Raw genomic sequence first — 17,312 nt, 5'->3', positions numbered from 1 at the left:
AGATATGCAAATAATAAAATAAATTTCTATGTCAATTATTGTACGAACAAGAAATGCTTTATTTTATCCACTATATGACTATATATTTCTATATCCACTATATCAGCTATATATTTCTTATATCTTCCTGGCCATAGAAGTCATTTACTCTTAACTCTTGTAAACCAAACATCAAGCCATTTTTCTACATTCATAAAAAAATAAAATCAAAACATTAACACATGACGAAATAATGGCATATTATGAAAGCATATAACCCAGCAATTTTTTGATAGATATGCTCAACGTTTACTCATTTCTTTGAATGAATTGTTGAATTTGAAGTCTCTATAATAGAAACAAGAGAAAGAAAAAACCAAGTATACAAGATGTAAAAAATAGTAAAAAATGATGAACATCGTTTCTACGTAAAGCTCGATTCAAATGAATAATTATAGTTAAACGGGGACTATATTCACAGTTGCAATCTGCAATCTGTTGACGAATTCCGGTTTCATATGGACACACCTAATAATACTAATATATATTCCATCTGAATCTTAAACATGGAATCGTAAATATGGAAATTTGCTGTCGAACGTCAGAAACATATTTGTTACGAGATTCTGTATAACTGTAATTTTCATTAACTATTGGTGAACGCAATTCCATAGTTTCATTTAACAAACTTCAGTTTTCTTAGCTTAGTTTCCACAGTACTATGGTACCGATGAAGCAAGTATTTCACGTCAAAGAGAAAATTCATTGTAAATTGTTGATTTCACGTGAATATAATGCATTATTTTCTTTTCAATTTTAAGATGAATCCCCAGATGGTGTATAAGAAATTCACGAAGTAAGAATTTGTGGAAATTTACTACTTCTCATCCATTTTCATTTTAGTTCTACCTCTCATTCATTCGTCCTGCTTATTTATTTACTTATTCTTCAAGTAATCCCATTTGCCAGTAATCTGAAACAACAATAAAAAATTACATCTGCAGAACCATCCCTAACTTACTCCCTAGCAGTTGGATGTATTAGATGCCTCCACACAGGCCAACTATAACTGATTGCAGGTGCTCGCATTCACCCTTCTCTCCAACACTTGAAAAGGGATCCGACCCAGTTGGTTAAATTTTAAATAGCTGCAATCACCAGGACCATAAAACTGGATATTTAATTCGCTATAACTTTTACCGCACCATGAGGGATTCTCGAGACTTACTGGTAGGATCTGAGAAAAGATGGAAGTAACTTTCATTCCACTTTTCGACAGCATTGCAAGCACTGAATAAAAGAAGACCCAAGCTTCCGGCGGGAAGCCAACGAATTGCCCACGAAAAACCCAGGTACAATCGGATTTGAAGGAGAGCCGAGCCCAACAATTGCGGGATTTGAATGTTTTGCTTTATTATTATTATCTTATCAGCTTTGATTCAGTCAAGGGAGTGCGAAAACGAAAGCGTATATTACTTCTTCCTTCGAAGAAGACGTAATGCGGTTATAAAAATGATTTGCCGTTTGCAGGAGCTACGCAAATTTACGATAATGAGCCTTTCGGCACCGCATTGTGCCGAAAGTACACATCCTTCGCGGAAGTATTCCAAACAATTACCTTTCATTGGCTCCAATTAGTCCCAGGGGGAATCGCACTCGGATGTTGTTTTTTAGCATTTATTTTGCGCCAACCTTTTTATCGCCGAAAAAGGTTTTGTTTTATTTAGAAGAGAGTTTTCTTCGTTCCGCCCAACGGCTTTTATTTGATTCATCGTGGAGTTCGTTATTTGCTGGGTAAATTTTGATTCCAACGTTGAACTTACGGAACGCGGAACTTAATATTTGCAATCCTTCGTTTCAGGTTGTAAATTAGGTTAGGACTACCGGCACTGCGTGTTTGGCAGGAGTCAAGAAATGCAAATTGGGCTTCTACTTAGAAGTGGAGGAACTAATCTCCAAAAGCGCAGCAAAGGGAATAATAATACGGGGAATTTAGACCGGTTGGTCGTTTTGTTTTTAATTCGACTATCAAATTATCAATTCCATCGAACTAGAATGAGCACGGATGCTTACTGTTAGTTTCAAATTTGTGAATTCATTCAATGTTCTGCATTTCCAGATAGATACATGAATCAAGCTACGGTTAAGATTTATCGGCAGTCCTCGTCCAAAGTGACCTCCAGTCAATAGCGTTGAATACATTTCTGGGCAAAGAGAGAATAAAGAAACAGACGATGCCAGTTGGTATAAATTGAGAGCTATTATGATGAATATCGAATGTGGAAAACCCACACGTTATCTACTATAGACATATTGTCGATACTCCCATTACCATAACATCGGAAAAAGACTAGTCTGGCTGAACAACTTTATTAGATTCAATGGAAAAAAATTAATCTATTTTCTTTGAACGAATAACGGAATAACGAAGGAACATATATATCTCAGCGTTTGTCGAATACTGATGCGAGTAATATTTTTTCATAATTGACCGTTGTATTATGACACATGGTACATATTTCAGCATCAAGCTAAAGAATAAAACATATCATGCGGAACTTTCTAGTACAACCGTTGGCAAATCGGCAAGATTCGTTAAAAAAAATACACGGAAAAAGCGTGTTTCGCTTCAACTCCACCATCAAAGTTATTCGTCATTACATTTCATTATGCCAGGTTTCAAGAATTATGGCAAACACATTCGCTACCATTGGTATACATTTTCTCCACTCCGGTAAAAGGATGCCATTAGCATTCCAATAACGTTTCACTGCTATCGAAACAATCAGCTGTAAGCCTGCCGAACCAATTTCGGGAAACCCAGTTGACACGCAATTGAGTAATTTCGAATAATTCCTACCGGTGAGCATCAGTGGATCAAATAAAAAAACGCAACAGCACCAAATACCGAAACACATGACGGCAATATTTTGCAGTCCTATCAAACTCAGTTATGCCGCCGATTTGCCGAGCTTTAATTCCCCCCCCCTCATAACGATGGCCATGTTAATGTTCGATCACACGCAAAAAGGGGAAACTCAAAGAGGGGCTGGAAGGTGAAAATAGTGATACCTGCACAACATGCCAACGGGTATAGTTAATGGTGGTTTCGCAATCGTGTCCCGTCGGTACAGATGGTTGGAGGTGGGCAGTCGTTTGTGTGAAACTATATCGGTTGAGTTATTACTGGCGCAGAACCCAATGCCGAAAAGGTTTTATTGAACCAATTTACGTCTCCAAATCAGACTAGCACAAGTTTTGATGAATACCGCTTTGTTCATGGAACACGTGCCGCAATTAGTGATCCCAGATGTATTTGCCTCACACAATCTGAATGTTCGCTGAATTTTTAGAAAAAAAATTGCATTTTTCATCGATTTCATAGAATTTTTTCATAGAAATTGATTTATAGAAATGACTATGTTTATGTATGTCATTCCCGTGATTTCTCTATAAGATGCCGTGAATTTATCACAGCACCGAATAAGAACCTTGAGTATCCGTTCGTGAAACATAATCTGGACTGTCATTCAACAAAAGGACGAATCAAATTCTGCTGGAACCAGTATACATTTCTGTTTTCATTGTGGAATACAATTTCTCTAACGAATCTATATACACTAGGGTGCCAATGAAAATGGTCATCTCTAATTTCAAAAAGTTACCCCATAAAAAATGTTCATCACCTCGAAAAAAAACACCCTATGCAAAATATCAGCTCAATCGGACTTGAGGGAATATGGCGCAAAGCGGTCAAAGTTTGAATTTTTTGAAAATCGAAAAACCACCCAAGAGGAGTAAAGGAAATCGGGGTTTACGAAAAAAAAATTGATGCCAAATGTCTTAAAACTGCATGAAACGTCGAGACTCACTGTTACCTCGAAAAAAAAATAAAACTGAAAAGTCGAGTTTTGACAAAAAAATTGTTTTGAGATAACTGTAAATCTCGACGTGTCATGTAATTTTAAGAAATTTGGCATCAAACAATTTTTTCGAAAACCCCGATATCCGGTGGTTTTTCGGTTTTCAAAAAACTCAAATTTTAACGTCTGCAACACTAATAAATGAAGTTCGAATGAGCTAATATTTCGCATGGGGTATATTATCGGTCAAATCAACATTTCGCAACATGTTCCGAATGAAAAAGCGCGATAACTATTTTTATTTGCATTTAAAACCATACGTTTCGTTTCGTATTCCGAAAAAAAGTAAGTCCTAGAGTGTAGATTTTTGATAAAAAAAAATTCTCGATATGACACTAGATCTCGAGGTTTCCTCCCATTTTAAGACATTTGGCATCAACAATTTTTTTTCGAAAACCCAGATTTCCTTTACTCCCCTTGGGTGATTTTTCGATTTTCAAAAAACTCAAACTTTGACCGCTTTGTGCCACTCTCCCTTGAGTCCGAACTTTTTGAAATTTTAGGGTCGATTTTTTTCCATACATTCATTGGCACCCTAATATACACTGCGTTTCATAACTATAGATAAAGTTGCAAAGTTACGAGTTGAAAAATTACATGACACGTTCCGTAACTCATTCCAGTATGAAGAAATTCTATTCAAGTTGAATTTCTATTTACCAGATGGGATTTTTATAGTTTGAGGAGAATTTTCTCAAAAAGGCCTGCCACGAATGAACAGTTAGTAGTGCAACGAAATGCTTCAGAATCATTTACTGCTGTTTTTGCATCAAAAACAATGGTATATTTGGGTAATTAGGCATCAATTCATAAAATACGGAAAGTCATGGCAATGTTTAATGAATGGGGCTTCAGATTCTGGACTGGTCAGCTTGTTTACCAAATCAAAACCCTATCAAGAATTTATGAGGAGTTATCGCACGAATATTAAATGCAGGTTATATGCAGTATGAGTGATTTGAAGAGCTTAAATGAGCAGTATCCTCTGCGTAGAACGAGATGCAAACTACAACATGGCACAGCTTGGACGAAAGGAGTGAGATTTTTTCCATATAGTTGTATAGTTATGAAAAACTGGAATTTTAGTTTTTTTAATTGTTTCGCGCCTGGATACAATAATAAAGTACAAATGGTCAGTCTTATAAATGAAGATAGTTATTATATCCACCACTATATACTTCAATTCAACCGACTTCTTACATATCTCTGGAAACTCAGAAAAAATGAGTCGTTCGCAGTATATATAAAAACGCAGTATATATAAAAAGGGAGTGATGTCTGTCTGTCTTTCTGATTCTCATGGACTTGGAAGCTATTGAACCGATCAGCGTGAAAATTGGTATGTAGGGGTTATAAGGGCCGGGAAGGTTCTTATGATAGTTCGAGACCCCTCCCCCCTCTGTAAAGGTTAAGGAGGGGTTCTGCCATGCAAGTGAAACACAAATTTCAGCATAACTCGAGAATTAATCAAGCATCCAAATTAGTCATGTGGAGTTTTTAGAATACAATAAACATTTCTATGGTGGTTAGACACTCCCCCCCCCCCTCTCTAAGGGGAGGCTGCCATACAAATGAAACACAAATTTCTTCATGACTCGAGAACTAATCAAGCCTATGGAGAAAAAAAAGTGGAGGCTTTAGGGTGTAATAAATTATTCTATGGTGGTTAGATACCCCTTTCCTCTTCTCTAAGGAGGAGGGGGGCTGCATAACTCGAGAATCAAACGGAGCCAAATTTGGCATGCGTAGCTTTTATAGGGCACGAAATGTTTCTATGCAGGTTCGACACTCCTCTCACCTCTCTAAAGGTTGCATAACTCGAGAGCTAATCAAGCCAATAGAACTAAATTTGGCATATGGAGGTTTTAGGGAGCAATAAATGTTTCTATAGAGGTTTCACATACCTACCCCCTCTCTAAGAGCATAGGGGCTGCCATTCAAATGAAACACAAATTTCTGCATAACTCGAGAACTAATCAAGCAAATGGAGCCTAATTTGGGATTTGAGGATGTTTGGGTACGAGAAATGTTTCTGTGATGATACGAAACTCCCCTTCCCCCTCCTTTCTTTTTTTTCTGTTTTGGAGAGGGGGTCCCATGAAAATATTACACATATTTCAACCAAACATATTCCCAACAAACATGACAATTGAAAATTTTCGCAAAACTCTGAAGGAAAATGGGAAAATTCGAAACATTCAATTCCCATTTGTTCTACAATTACATCGTGACAAGCGTTATTAGTCCATTTGGCATTTGCGCTAACGTAAATGATCTTTGTTCGAAAGTGGAAATGGAGTTGAATGTGATAAAACACACTCGTATATATTGTTCTATCGAAATAAATTAAAATGAATCGCCAAATGATAAGAGCAAAACTCGAAGAACGAATTGTCCAATTTAGGGCTTTTTTGAGTGAAAGGTAATTGGGAGATCAAACAATAAACAGTTTTGTGATTGGACCCATGAACGTGCGATTATTAAGAAAACGTGAATATATTGTTTATTATAATAATTTAATACGTGTGACTGCAGTGAAGGTCGGAAGAAATTTTTCGCGATTCTGAACACGCGACCTCTCAAATATTCGGCGAAACGAGATTTCGATAAAAATAATCATTCTGACTTGAGAAGGTCACTGAGAAAACTCCTTTAAAAACTCTCGAACGATATATTTTTATTCATCACTCGTATTACATTTCAAAATGTTTTCATATTATTCATTACACACCGATGTTATTTTTGGCAACCTGAGAATATCGCAGAGAAACTCCTTTAATATTCCTCGAATATGTTATATATTTTCAACCTTTCAACCGTCACAGAAAAAATTTCTAACTTAGAGGCAGTCTTCCATTGCACGGGCAATGAGAGAGGAGAGTGAAACTACTGCAATTCAAACTTCGCATTTTATCGATAGTTCGCAAAGATATTTGCATCAATCGATAGGAAATATTTCTACACGCGCGACTCGGTGCAAACAGTTGTTGAATGGAATAAGGGTTTGCTACGATATGTATGTTGTACACAAACACGGAACAAACACGATTTTATCAGAGGAGGCGATCTGGCGTAGTGGTAACATCCATGCCTCTCACGCTGAAGGTCACGAGTTCAATTCTCACTCCCGACATTCTTCCAAAAATGGAAGCAAAAGTGACGAACCAGCCAAATGAGTTGAAAATCACTATAATACAGAAAAAAAAAGAAAAAAAAAAAGATTTTATCAGACACGTATCGGCACGAACCGACAAATACCTTATATAAAAAAAAACACGTTAATCCGAAAATCCGCGTAAAAAAACATGTCACCTAATGATAGATATCAAATGGAACTATCCTTATGAATAACGCAAATAAAAAGTTAAGTGTTGCTCGCTTCCGAAAACCCGTAGTTTTTTCCTGCAATTTCGTTGGTTACTGGTAGCTATAGTTCGCTTTTCCTCACGAATGAGGTCATCTGCTGTTGCTAGAAGATTCCCTTGTACACATTTGTACACTGCCGATGCACGTGCAGCACCACTGTTGGACCGTCCAGAGCTAAGTAGACAGGGAAAGACATTCACGAATCGCTGCCCGTAAAAACCTCATCCCGTTACCCAACACCTAAAATCCACGTAAGAATCGTGATAAGGTGCGGCACTAAGCGCTAAGCTTTATTACAAGCACTAATTACCGTAATATGCTTCGAGGGAACATGAGAGAAAAATGTGAGCTGAGGGGGAGATGTGATATTGCACTGGTAAAAAACGTAAAAAAACGCGTTAATTGGAAAATCCGCGTAAAAAACCGCGTTAGTTAGAAAATCCACGTAAAAAAACCGCATGAATTGGAAAATCCGCGTAAAAAAAACCTCGTAAAAAATACCGCGCGAAAAAAACCGCGTAAAAAAAACTTGGGTGTAATTCCATAGTTGTACGTCAAAAATACGGTCGTGTCCTAGCTACAGCCCCTCATTTTTTTTGTTCTACACGAATATGCTTTTCGTTAGTGTTCAATGTTTATCCCAAACATGCCCAATGACACAAAAACATAAACATGTAGAAATGACAGTCTACTCATTGCTCTAGATTAATGAAGAAGGGATGTGATAACTACTAACTGCTACTTGCCTAATTGTTTTCTAGCTTTTAGTACATTAAACCGTTTATCTCAAAAGGTTTTTTTTTTACTTTTTTCATTTCATAGTTTTTAGTACATTATCTGGATGATAAGAATATTTGTAGTAATAGTAATAGTAATAGTAATAGTAATAGTAATAGTAATAGTAATAGTAATAGTAATAGTAATAGTAATAGTAATAGTAATAGTAATAGTAATAGTAATAGTAATAGTAATAGTAATAGTAATAGTAATAGTAATAGTAATAGTAATAGTAATAGTAATAGTAATAGTAATAGTAATAGTAATAGTAATAATAATAATAATAGTAATAGTAATAGTAATAGTAATAGTAATAGTAATAGTAATAGTAATAGTAATAGTAATAGTAATAATAATAGTAATAGTAATAGTAATAATAACATGCGCCAATAACACCGGCTGAGTGTATCCTATGGCTCACCTTTCCTACTAATACATTCCTAAATTCCCGAGACATTTATGAGAGGTCGTAGAGTTCTCTGCATCTCTCTGCAAAAACCGCGTAAAAAAAACTTGGGTGTAATTCCATAGTTGTACGTCAAAAATACGGTCAAGTCCTAGCTACATCCCCTCATTTTTTTTTGTTCTACACGAATATGCTTTTCGTTAGTGTTCAATGTTTATCCCAAATATGCCCAATGACACAAAAACATAAACATGTAGAAATGACAGTCTATTCATTGCTCTAGATTAATGAAGAAGGGATGTGATAACTACTAACTGCTACTTGCCTAATTGTTTTCTAGCTTTTAGTACATTAAACCGTTTATCTCAAAAGGTTTTTTTTTACTTTTTTCATTTCATAGTTTTTAGTACATTATCTGGATGATAAGAATACTTGTAGTAATAGTAATAGTAATAGTAATAGTAATAGTAATAGTAATAGTAATAGTAATAGTAATAGTAATAGTAATAGTAATAGTAATAGTAATAGTAATAGTAATAGTAATAGTAATAGTAATAGTAATAGTAATAGTAATAGTAATAGTAATAGTAATAGTAATAGTAATAGTAATAGTAATAGTAATAGTAATAGTAATAGTAATAGTAATAGTAATAGTAATAGTAATAGTAATAGTAATAGTAATAGTAATAGTAATAGTAATAGTAATAGTAATAGTAATAGTAATAGTAATAGTAATAGTAATAGTAATAGTAATAGTAATAGTAATAGTAATAGTAATAGTAATAGTAATAGTAATAGTAATAGTAATAGTAATAGTAATAGTAATAGTAATAGTAATAGTAATAGTAATAGTAATAGTAATAGTAATAGTAATAGTAATAGTAATAGTAATAGTAATAGTAATAGTAATAGTAATAGTAATAGTAATAGTAATAGTAATAGTAATAGTAATAGTAATAGTAATAGTAATAGTAATAGTAATAGTAATAATAATAGTAATAGTAATAGTAATAATAACATGCGCCAATAACACCGGCTGAGTGTATCCTATGGCCCACCTCCCCTACTAATACATTCCTAAATTCCCGAGATATTTATGAGAGGTCATAGAGTTCTCTGCATCTCTCTTAAGTAAATGTCGAACTAACATTCCTTCCCTTTCCTTAGCAGTTGCAAGGACATGGCCAGGACAATTCTTAACTGTTGGAGAAAGCATGCATTCATCTAAGAGATATTACCAATCATCAGCAACGGATGAGGGCTAGTTTTTGACTTAACAGTTCTGAATTCGTACCACCTACGATATTGTGCAACTTGCTCAATGCTAATGCTAATGCTAAATTATCTGGATGATAAGAATACTTCTCTACAATAAAACCATTCAACTTTTTTTTATTTATTTTTTCTTATCTAATTTTCTTCAGAATATTTTGATTAAGTACTAATAAAATAAAATCTAATAACCTAATAAAATAAAACCTAAAAACCTAATAAAATGTTATTAGTCAAATCATTTCATTCTATACCGATATTGAGGATATTACAAAAAAAAAAAATACATACACGTTTTTGAATTTATGTTGGTCATAATATAGTGTGTTCTCGAAGTCAAGCCATTCAACCATTTTTTACCAACGGCAAATAGGATTTTTCAAGATAATGGAATACATAGTATTATAATGACAGCAGAGATAAAGGTTTGTTCCAAATTTCAGAGCAATAAGTCAACAGGGTCAAATTTGTTTATGAATATGGAACAACTCCACAGACATAAAAACATACATATAAACAGGTCAAGTTGAATGGAAACGTTTAAAAAAGTAATTGGCTATTTTGTTACAACGGCCATCTTGGATGTGAATTTTCCATAGATAGCTGTGATCTACTGGTCAAGCCCCTTCACTTGTTACCCATTTTGATGGGATTTGTTTTGAGAAAATATGTAATCCGTAATCTTGTGGTGGCGGCCATTTTGGATTTGCATTTTTTATAAATAACTATGTTCTACTAGTCAATCCCTTTCATTTGATACCAATATTGATGGGGTTTAGGAAAAACCCATATTGAAGGTGTTGAGGTAATCCGCCGTTTTGAGGTGACGTCCATCTTGGATTTTTATAATCATGAAATACGCAGTTTTATAATGACTGCAGATATAATGGTGTGTTCCAAATTTCAGATCAATCAGCCAACAGGAAGGGATTCAAATTTCTATTAATGTGGTAAAGCGTTACAGACAAACATGTTACAAACATACAAACCTACAAACATACAAACATACAAGTATACAAATTACAGGGCAGGCTAAATAAAACCGTTTAAAAATACGCATACGCGTGTGTGACGAAATGTATTCCTGTTCTCATTTTTTTCTGAAAATACCACAAAAATTGAAGCCTGTATTTTGCATTACACTAGCCGAATTGTACCAAAGAATTCATCTCAAAAGAATCTAACCCTCCAAATTTTCCGCCAATGCGTTTTTAATAGATCTTACTGAGTAAATTTGAAGCGAATGGTGTACCTTAAAGGTTATAAAGAACGTTAATTTCTTGACAAAAAGAAGAAGAAGAAGCTGAATTTTATTGAAACAACAAGAATTCAGGAAGCTATCAGACAAGTACCAGAAAAAGTTTAAAAATTGGCATGGAATAGTAATGAACTATGCGAATAACTAATGGTCAAAAAAGGGACTGTGTTATGATGAATCTTACAATAGAACTATATAGACGGGACTCCCGGCCCCGTCAGGCTAACGCCACATGTGCCTTAATAAAAAATATATTTTGGAAAAAAAAAACTCCCCAATCCTACAAAAACATGCAAACCGTACTAAAATTGGAGAGCAAGCATTCACAACTATAGAACAACTCATTTTTTCTGAGTTTCCGGAGATATGTAAGAAGTCGATTGAATTGAAGTATATAGAGTAGGATCTTCATTTAAAAGACTGACCATTCGAACTTTATTGTTGTGTTCAGGCGCGAAACATTTCAAAAACAAAAATTTCAGTGTTTCATAACTATAGCACCAGATGGAGAAACTCTCACTCCTTTACAATATCAACGTTAAATTCGAATGAATTGCAGTAAGTTTCTAATTCATAGGTCATCTTTAGTTCTCAATCAGTTCAAGTAACCCATTCGGGGTGGTTTTGACCAAGCTGCGCCATATTGTAGTATGTATCTCGTTCTACGCAGAGGATACTGCTCGTTTAAGCTCTTCAAATCACTCATACTGCTTGTAAGCTGCATCTACTATTCGTACGATCACTCCACATAAGTTCTTAATAGGGTTTTGATCTGGTATACAAGCTGACCAGTCCAGAATCTTCATAAGTTCTTGATAGGGTTTTGATCTGGTAAACAAGCTGACCAGTCCAGAATCTGAAGCCCCTATTCAATAAACCATGCCTTGACTTTCCGGATTTTATGAATTGATGCCAAATTACCCAATTATCAGTTGTGAAACGCAGTGTATATTTGAGGATAAAATAACCAAAAACTTCAGTATGTTTTTTTCGTCATTCGAGAAAGTTTTCATAATTTTCGGAATAATCTACATGATTTGACTTGGCTTGATATTTGCGGAAATTATGCTATTATCCTATTTTCCCGATTTTCTTTTATTACACTAGCAACGAAATAGAAATAACAGAAAGACAAACCAAATAAATTGGATGGCTAAGGTTTTGTTCTCAGATAAATTATATCTGGATGAAAAAACTCATTAGAGAAAATTCATATTCCGGAATATGGAATCAGCCTAACTTAGAAATTACGAATTACACCTATGAATTCTGCGTCTTTTGGAAACACATCGCATTATTTAATAAGGTTTGTGCAAATGGCATTTTTTTAAATCCACTGATGCACGAAATAATGGTACACGAATATGAGTTTGGTTTATGAACTCTACGAACATCCTGAAATAAATCTATCACACTCATGAAGCGAATATCATATGGATGCTTCACTTGCCAAATCGATTTACTCCATTTCTTGAATATTATTAAATTTTAGTATCAAAGCCGTTGTATAGCCCCTAACTGTATATATTCAAAACAAATTTCTTCAATAATAAGTATTAACACCACTGAATGACAAAATTTTTTAGCCATTTAATAATAAATAATAATAAAACATATAATATTTGATCATTTTTCTCAACATCTTGTTTTATGGAGTTAATCGATTTGGCAATTGAAGCATCCATATGTCTAATAACTTGGAACGCTGTAATAAAACAAAAGTCGTTGATATACTCGAAGTAACACGTGCTTGATTCCAATGTTTTATTCCAAAGACAAACAACCGCTAAAGCGTTTTGCATTGATGAATGATTCATAAACTTGTATCTCTTTTTTGTATCCAGATTCTAGCTCGTTTATCTTCTGCAACCATCTTGGCCGAAGAAGACATTGAATTGCTAATTTGTCTGCGGAAAGACAGCACCTAAACCCCACAGCTTGATGAATACCCGAATGTCGGACCTTTTTCGGTGCCAGTTGTCAGAATTGAGCCCCTGTGAATTGAATTGGATGGTGGCAAATGTTTCTTCGAATTGGATACATTCCGTGTGCCCGAATTCTTATCGCTCTAATTTGTTCCCCACCTGAATTGTAGCTTCACTCTCTCTCACGCACACGCACCACCACCGGACGAAAGGATTCTTGGAAAGACACTCGGGTCTATAAAGCCATTCACCAAGCATCATTAGGGGGAAAGAACAATGGAGAGCCCCTTTAACCTGGTCCTCTTGATTGGCAGAGTTGTTCAGGGTTATTTAAAGAGAGCAGAGTATCAAGAGCCAACAAATACGCTTTGTGTGATGGTTCTTTATGTCCGCATTCCCTTTTCCTCGTGAGAAGCGATAGCAGCTAGATAGCATGGGGAAACCGCTTCTACCGATTAAATCTTGTAAAGCCATGAGGCACCGGCCGTCTACTTTCCATAATCACTCAGTCCAATTCGCCTCGGAGAAACCGTTCATAGCAACTAGTAAAATTGTGATTGCCAGGGTGTTTCAACTATGCGGGGAATAATGTTTCATTTTCTCGTCCGGAAATGAATTTTCTTGGTATAAAAGCGTTGAATGTTCCGAAGAATACTGATTACCGCAGAACGAGTTTGGGTATGGCTTTCGCCAATCAGTTAATCTCTCGTTTGTTCTAGGTAGTGGAGATTAGCAAGATTGAATCTTGCATTCATTTGCCGTTCTACTTTCCAACTTTCTCGTCGGGAGAAGGCAATGGTAGAAAAGTTACCAATCAGGAAATACCACTTTTAGCCGTTCGTGTGACTGTGCTGATAACAATTCATGAGCTTGTTCATTCCGAGGAATGCGCGTCGATTCGATTCCCACTGTAGGCCAAAATAGCCTAATCACTATTTCAAGTATAGAGTACACATTGTAACCCACCACGTTCGGTGCTGAGTCAGACCTTATCTTCCTCGACCCACATGCATACGAAAGTTTTAACAAACCACTCTAGGAGCCTAGAATCTCTATCGCAATTTAATTCAGAATGAGGATTATTCCCACCGCAACAGCGATTTTATCCGGAAAAACTAGCAGATACCCTTTTCTGAAAATGGCAAACGGGACACCACAGGCGAATTTATATTCATTGATTTGCACTCGATAGCTGTAAAATTTACGACGTGATGGGAATTCTGTTCCCATAGCCACATCGGCACACACACACCCATGTAGAAACACTTGGGTAGTGCTTATTATGTCCGAGTGATAGCGAGAGGGAAGTTGAAGATTTCCCATTTTGCTCAAGTGGTGCATTGGGGGTCACACGATTCCACATTAATAAACTTTCCTAGGTTCGTTTGCAGGATGTGGCTTCGTATACGTAAAATCCGACAGAATCACGTCAAATCAGCAAAAATAAATGGAACTGTTAGCACCTCGTCCCACAGGAGTGGACCAATTTTGCCGGAATGGGCTTGTGATTGATGACGCCCGGAATTCACGGATCACACCATACTGAAATTTTCCGGCCCACCCTAAACAACGAAGACCTTCCTCTAGCAGCCTTGCGGTAAATTATATGGAAATTCATTGAACCTTTCGCGCCATCCCAAGCTAGTTAGAGAAACAGGGGAAACCCATTTACACTGTTCAACGAAGAAAGAGGCCAACGTGACAACATTTATCATTCAACTAGGAAGACAGGCTAAAACCAGTATAGGCAACAGCAATACCGTAGACTTTCGCATGTTTGAGGGTGCTCATAAATATTCCATCGGAATTGATCTCTACTACCTTTTACACACTTTCTAATGGCATTTTGTTTGCTCTGGGAACGTGAGAGAGGTTGTTTCGAATGGCAATCAGTGTTAGAGCAGACGATGGGCACACAGACAATCTCCTAATGGGTTGGGACTGTTCGTGGGGGAAACGAAGACTTTCATTTCCTTCCAGCTGTAAACCTACCGAAAGATATTTTTAGTGTTTATGTGAAAATTACCACACATCCAGTGTACTCTGTGTGGACCCTCAATTTGATCAGTCCGAAGTTACGTTGAGTTCACAATATCATCCAGAATATTTCTAGCCGCAAATAGAACCACATCTAAAGATAATGCAGTGTACATATCAGAATTTTTAGAAGTCGAATGGTGCTTTTTAGCAGAGAATTTCTTATCCAATTGTGGTTTCACTCCACTGCAATATTTATTCATGAAAAGTAATCAATTTTCAAAATTTAGCTGAGCATTCGATTAGATGCTTCTGAAGGTCGTACATTGAGAACGGAATCGCATGTTTCGTTGAAAGTTGGCATGAAATTTGATCTCATAACTAATCCAACAAATGTATAAACATGTTTTCTCGATATCCGCTTGTTCCCGAAGCATTTCGGTTGCCCCTATAATGTTGACTACGTGTAATGTTTCACCAAAATTTATAATTTATTGATTAAAATTTTGATTGTTATACTTTATTAGGCTTTTTTCCATAAAGCTGCCCATATGAGGTGTATTATGTGAATAAACGTTGTTGTATACTTACCTAAGTTCAAATACATGACAAACACTATCACTACTTTCATGCCCGAGCCATGACTGCAGTAGTTCATTGTTTCTGAAAAAGGGACAAACAAATGACGATTTAACAAAATATATTTTTTATTTTATTTAATGTTTTTAACGGGGGGTTGCTCGAAAAGTGTTGAAAAACTCAATCATCTGCTACCAAAACATCAGTCTGACATCAACCTTGAATAGTTTGATTTGTGAATGGTATACTCAAACCGCTATTCAATTGCTTTTCATGCTTTGCAGTGATTTCAAAAATTCAACCCAGCCATAAATATATTTTAAACATGAACACTTTCATCGTTACGACTTATGTTTTGTAGGGGAAACACAATCAATATGCTCTGAAACACATCTATACGGTCGAAACGCTCATGGAATCGATGAATATGAGCTCTAAAGTAAAAAATAATAGCTCACCGTACATGATGATGACGGTCCCACCTCCTTCCCCATACAGAGGTTTGAGCAAGACGAGTTATCTAAAAGATATTTTTTTTTTCTCAACATTGAAATCAGTCAAATCCATCAAAAGTTATTCGAGCAGAGAAGAGAATGATTTCTTGTTTTTCTTTTGACTGAACAGATCGTCAGAGCAACGCAGAATCACAATGAATAATGGATGGCACACAACCATTTATTTGACAGGAGAGTTTGGAAAAGAGAGAGAGAGAGAGAGAGAGAGAAAATCAACCAAAGAAGAGTCATTATACATCATGACAACGCAAGCTATCCGGCATTGCATCAAATGAATGACTTCGGCTCCGGATGATACGTTCAAAAAACTCTTTTGAATTTTTTTTTCCGCATGTGAAATGGAACGATTATTTCAAAAGTTGTATCGAACGTATCCAAAAGTATATTGTGTTCATGCAGAATATTTTGAAAAAAAAATTTTTTTTTTGACACAACACATGCATTTTTATATCTGACAACTTATCTAATCAGATAAAAGTTTGTGGAGACGCATTGTATTTATCAATGAAATTTTAGTGTACACCCATACCTCGCTTTACGGCTTAGATACGTTCCACGAAATTTGGCCGCAAAGCGAAAAGCCGTATAAGGAATCAATTTTTATAATACAAACTCATACAAATTCAATCGGATCGGTTCCAAATTTGTTAAATATGTAACATGATTTATAATTCAAAATGCATTTTTGTCATTTAAATCCAAATGACATACATAAAAAGTACATGCATTTGTACATAAAATAATAACATGGAACAGCTTCATGTTACATTAAATATGTGTTAAGGCTCAAAGGACGAATACATTAGAGTGTGAATGGATGTATGGGAAAAAATGGCCTTCGAATTTTCAAACGGGACTTTCTAAAAAATGTTGATTCTCACGACAAACTATACTATGCAAAATATCCGATTGAACTTCATTTCAAATTCGTGCAATTTGAAGACATTTGACATCAACATTTTTGTTAACCCGGATTTCACGCCGTTGTAGCGAAACGTTTTAGGCCGTAAATCGAAAACGTGCCTTAATTGAAGAGGGCGAAATAAAGGCCGTATAAAGAGCGGCCGTATAGCCCAGTATGGGTATTTTCGAATGTGAGAAAATCTATAATTTTTGCATGAAATCTAAGGCTGTATTTAGAATAGTCAGAATCGTTCTTCACAAAGGATTGAACTATGAAAATGAATAATTTCTTTTTCAATTCTCATAAACAGCTGTGCTTTCCCTCAGAATCAACGATTCTTATATAAAAGCTGACCCTGCAAACTTCGTCTCGCCCAAAATGGTTTTTTTTTGTTATAAATGCTTTCAAATATTTACGTTTTCTTACTAAGC

General features: G+C 35.5%; 1 protein-coding gene across 3 annotated transcripts in view; it reads right to left on the bottom strand.

Moving 5' to 3' along the window:
- LOC129780005 (zwei Ig domain protein zig-8-like) overlaps window positions 1–17,312 on the bottom strand; it is a 182,116-nt gene that overhangs the window by 19,426 nt on the left and 145,378 nt on the right. For all 3 annotated transcript variants that reach the window (XM_055787839.1, XM_055787840.1, XM_055787838.1), the window contains one exon: window positions 15,475–15,546. In XM_055787839.1, the coding sequence (XP_055643814.1) occupies window positions 15,475–15,541 (67 nt within the window). In that variant the 5' untranslated portion in view covers window positions 15,542–15,546. The remainder of the gene's footprint in view (window positions 1–15,474; window positions 15,547–17,312) is intronic.

This window comes from Toxorhynchites rutilus, chromosome 3, assembly GCF_029784135.1.
Source record: "Toxorhynchites rutilus septentrionalis strain SRP chromosome 3, ASM2978413v1, whole genome shotgun sequence".
NCBI lineage: Eukaryota > Metazoa > Arthropoda > Insecta > Diptera > Culicidae > Toxorhynchites > Toxorhynchites rutilus.
This window is presented reverse-complemented; position numbering and strand designations above follow the sequence as displayed.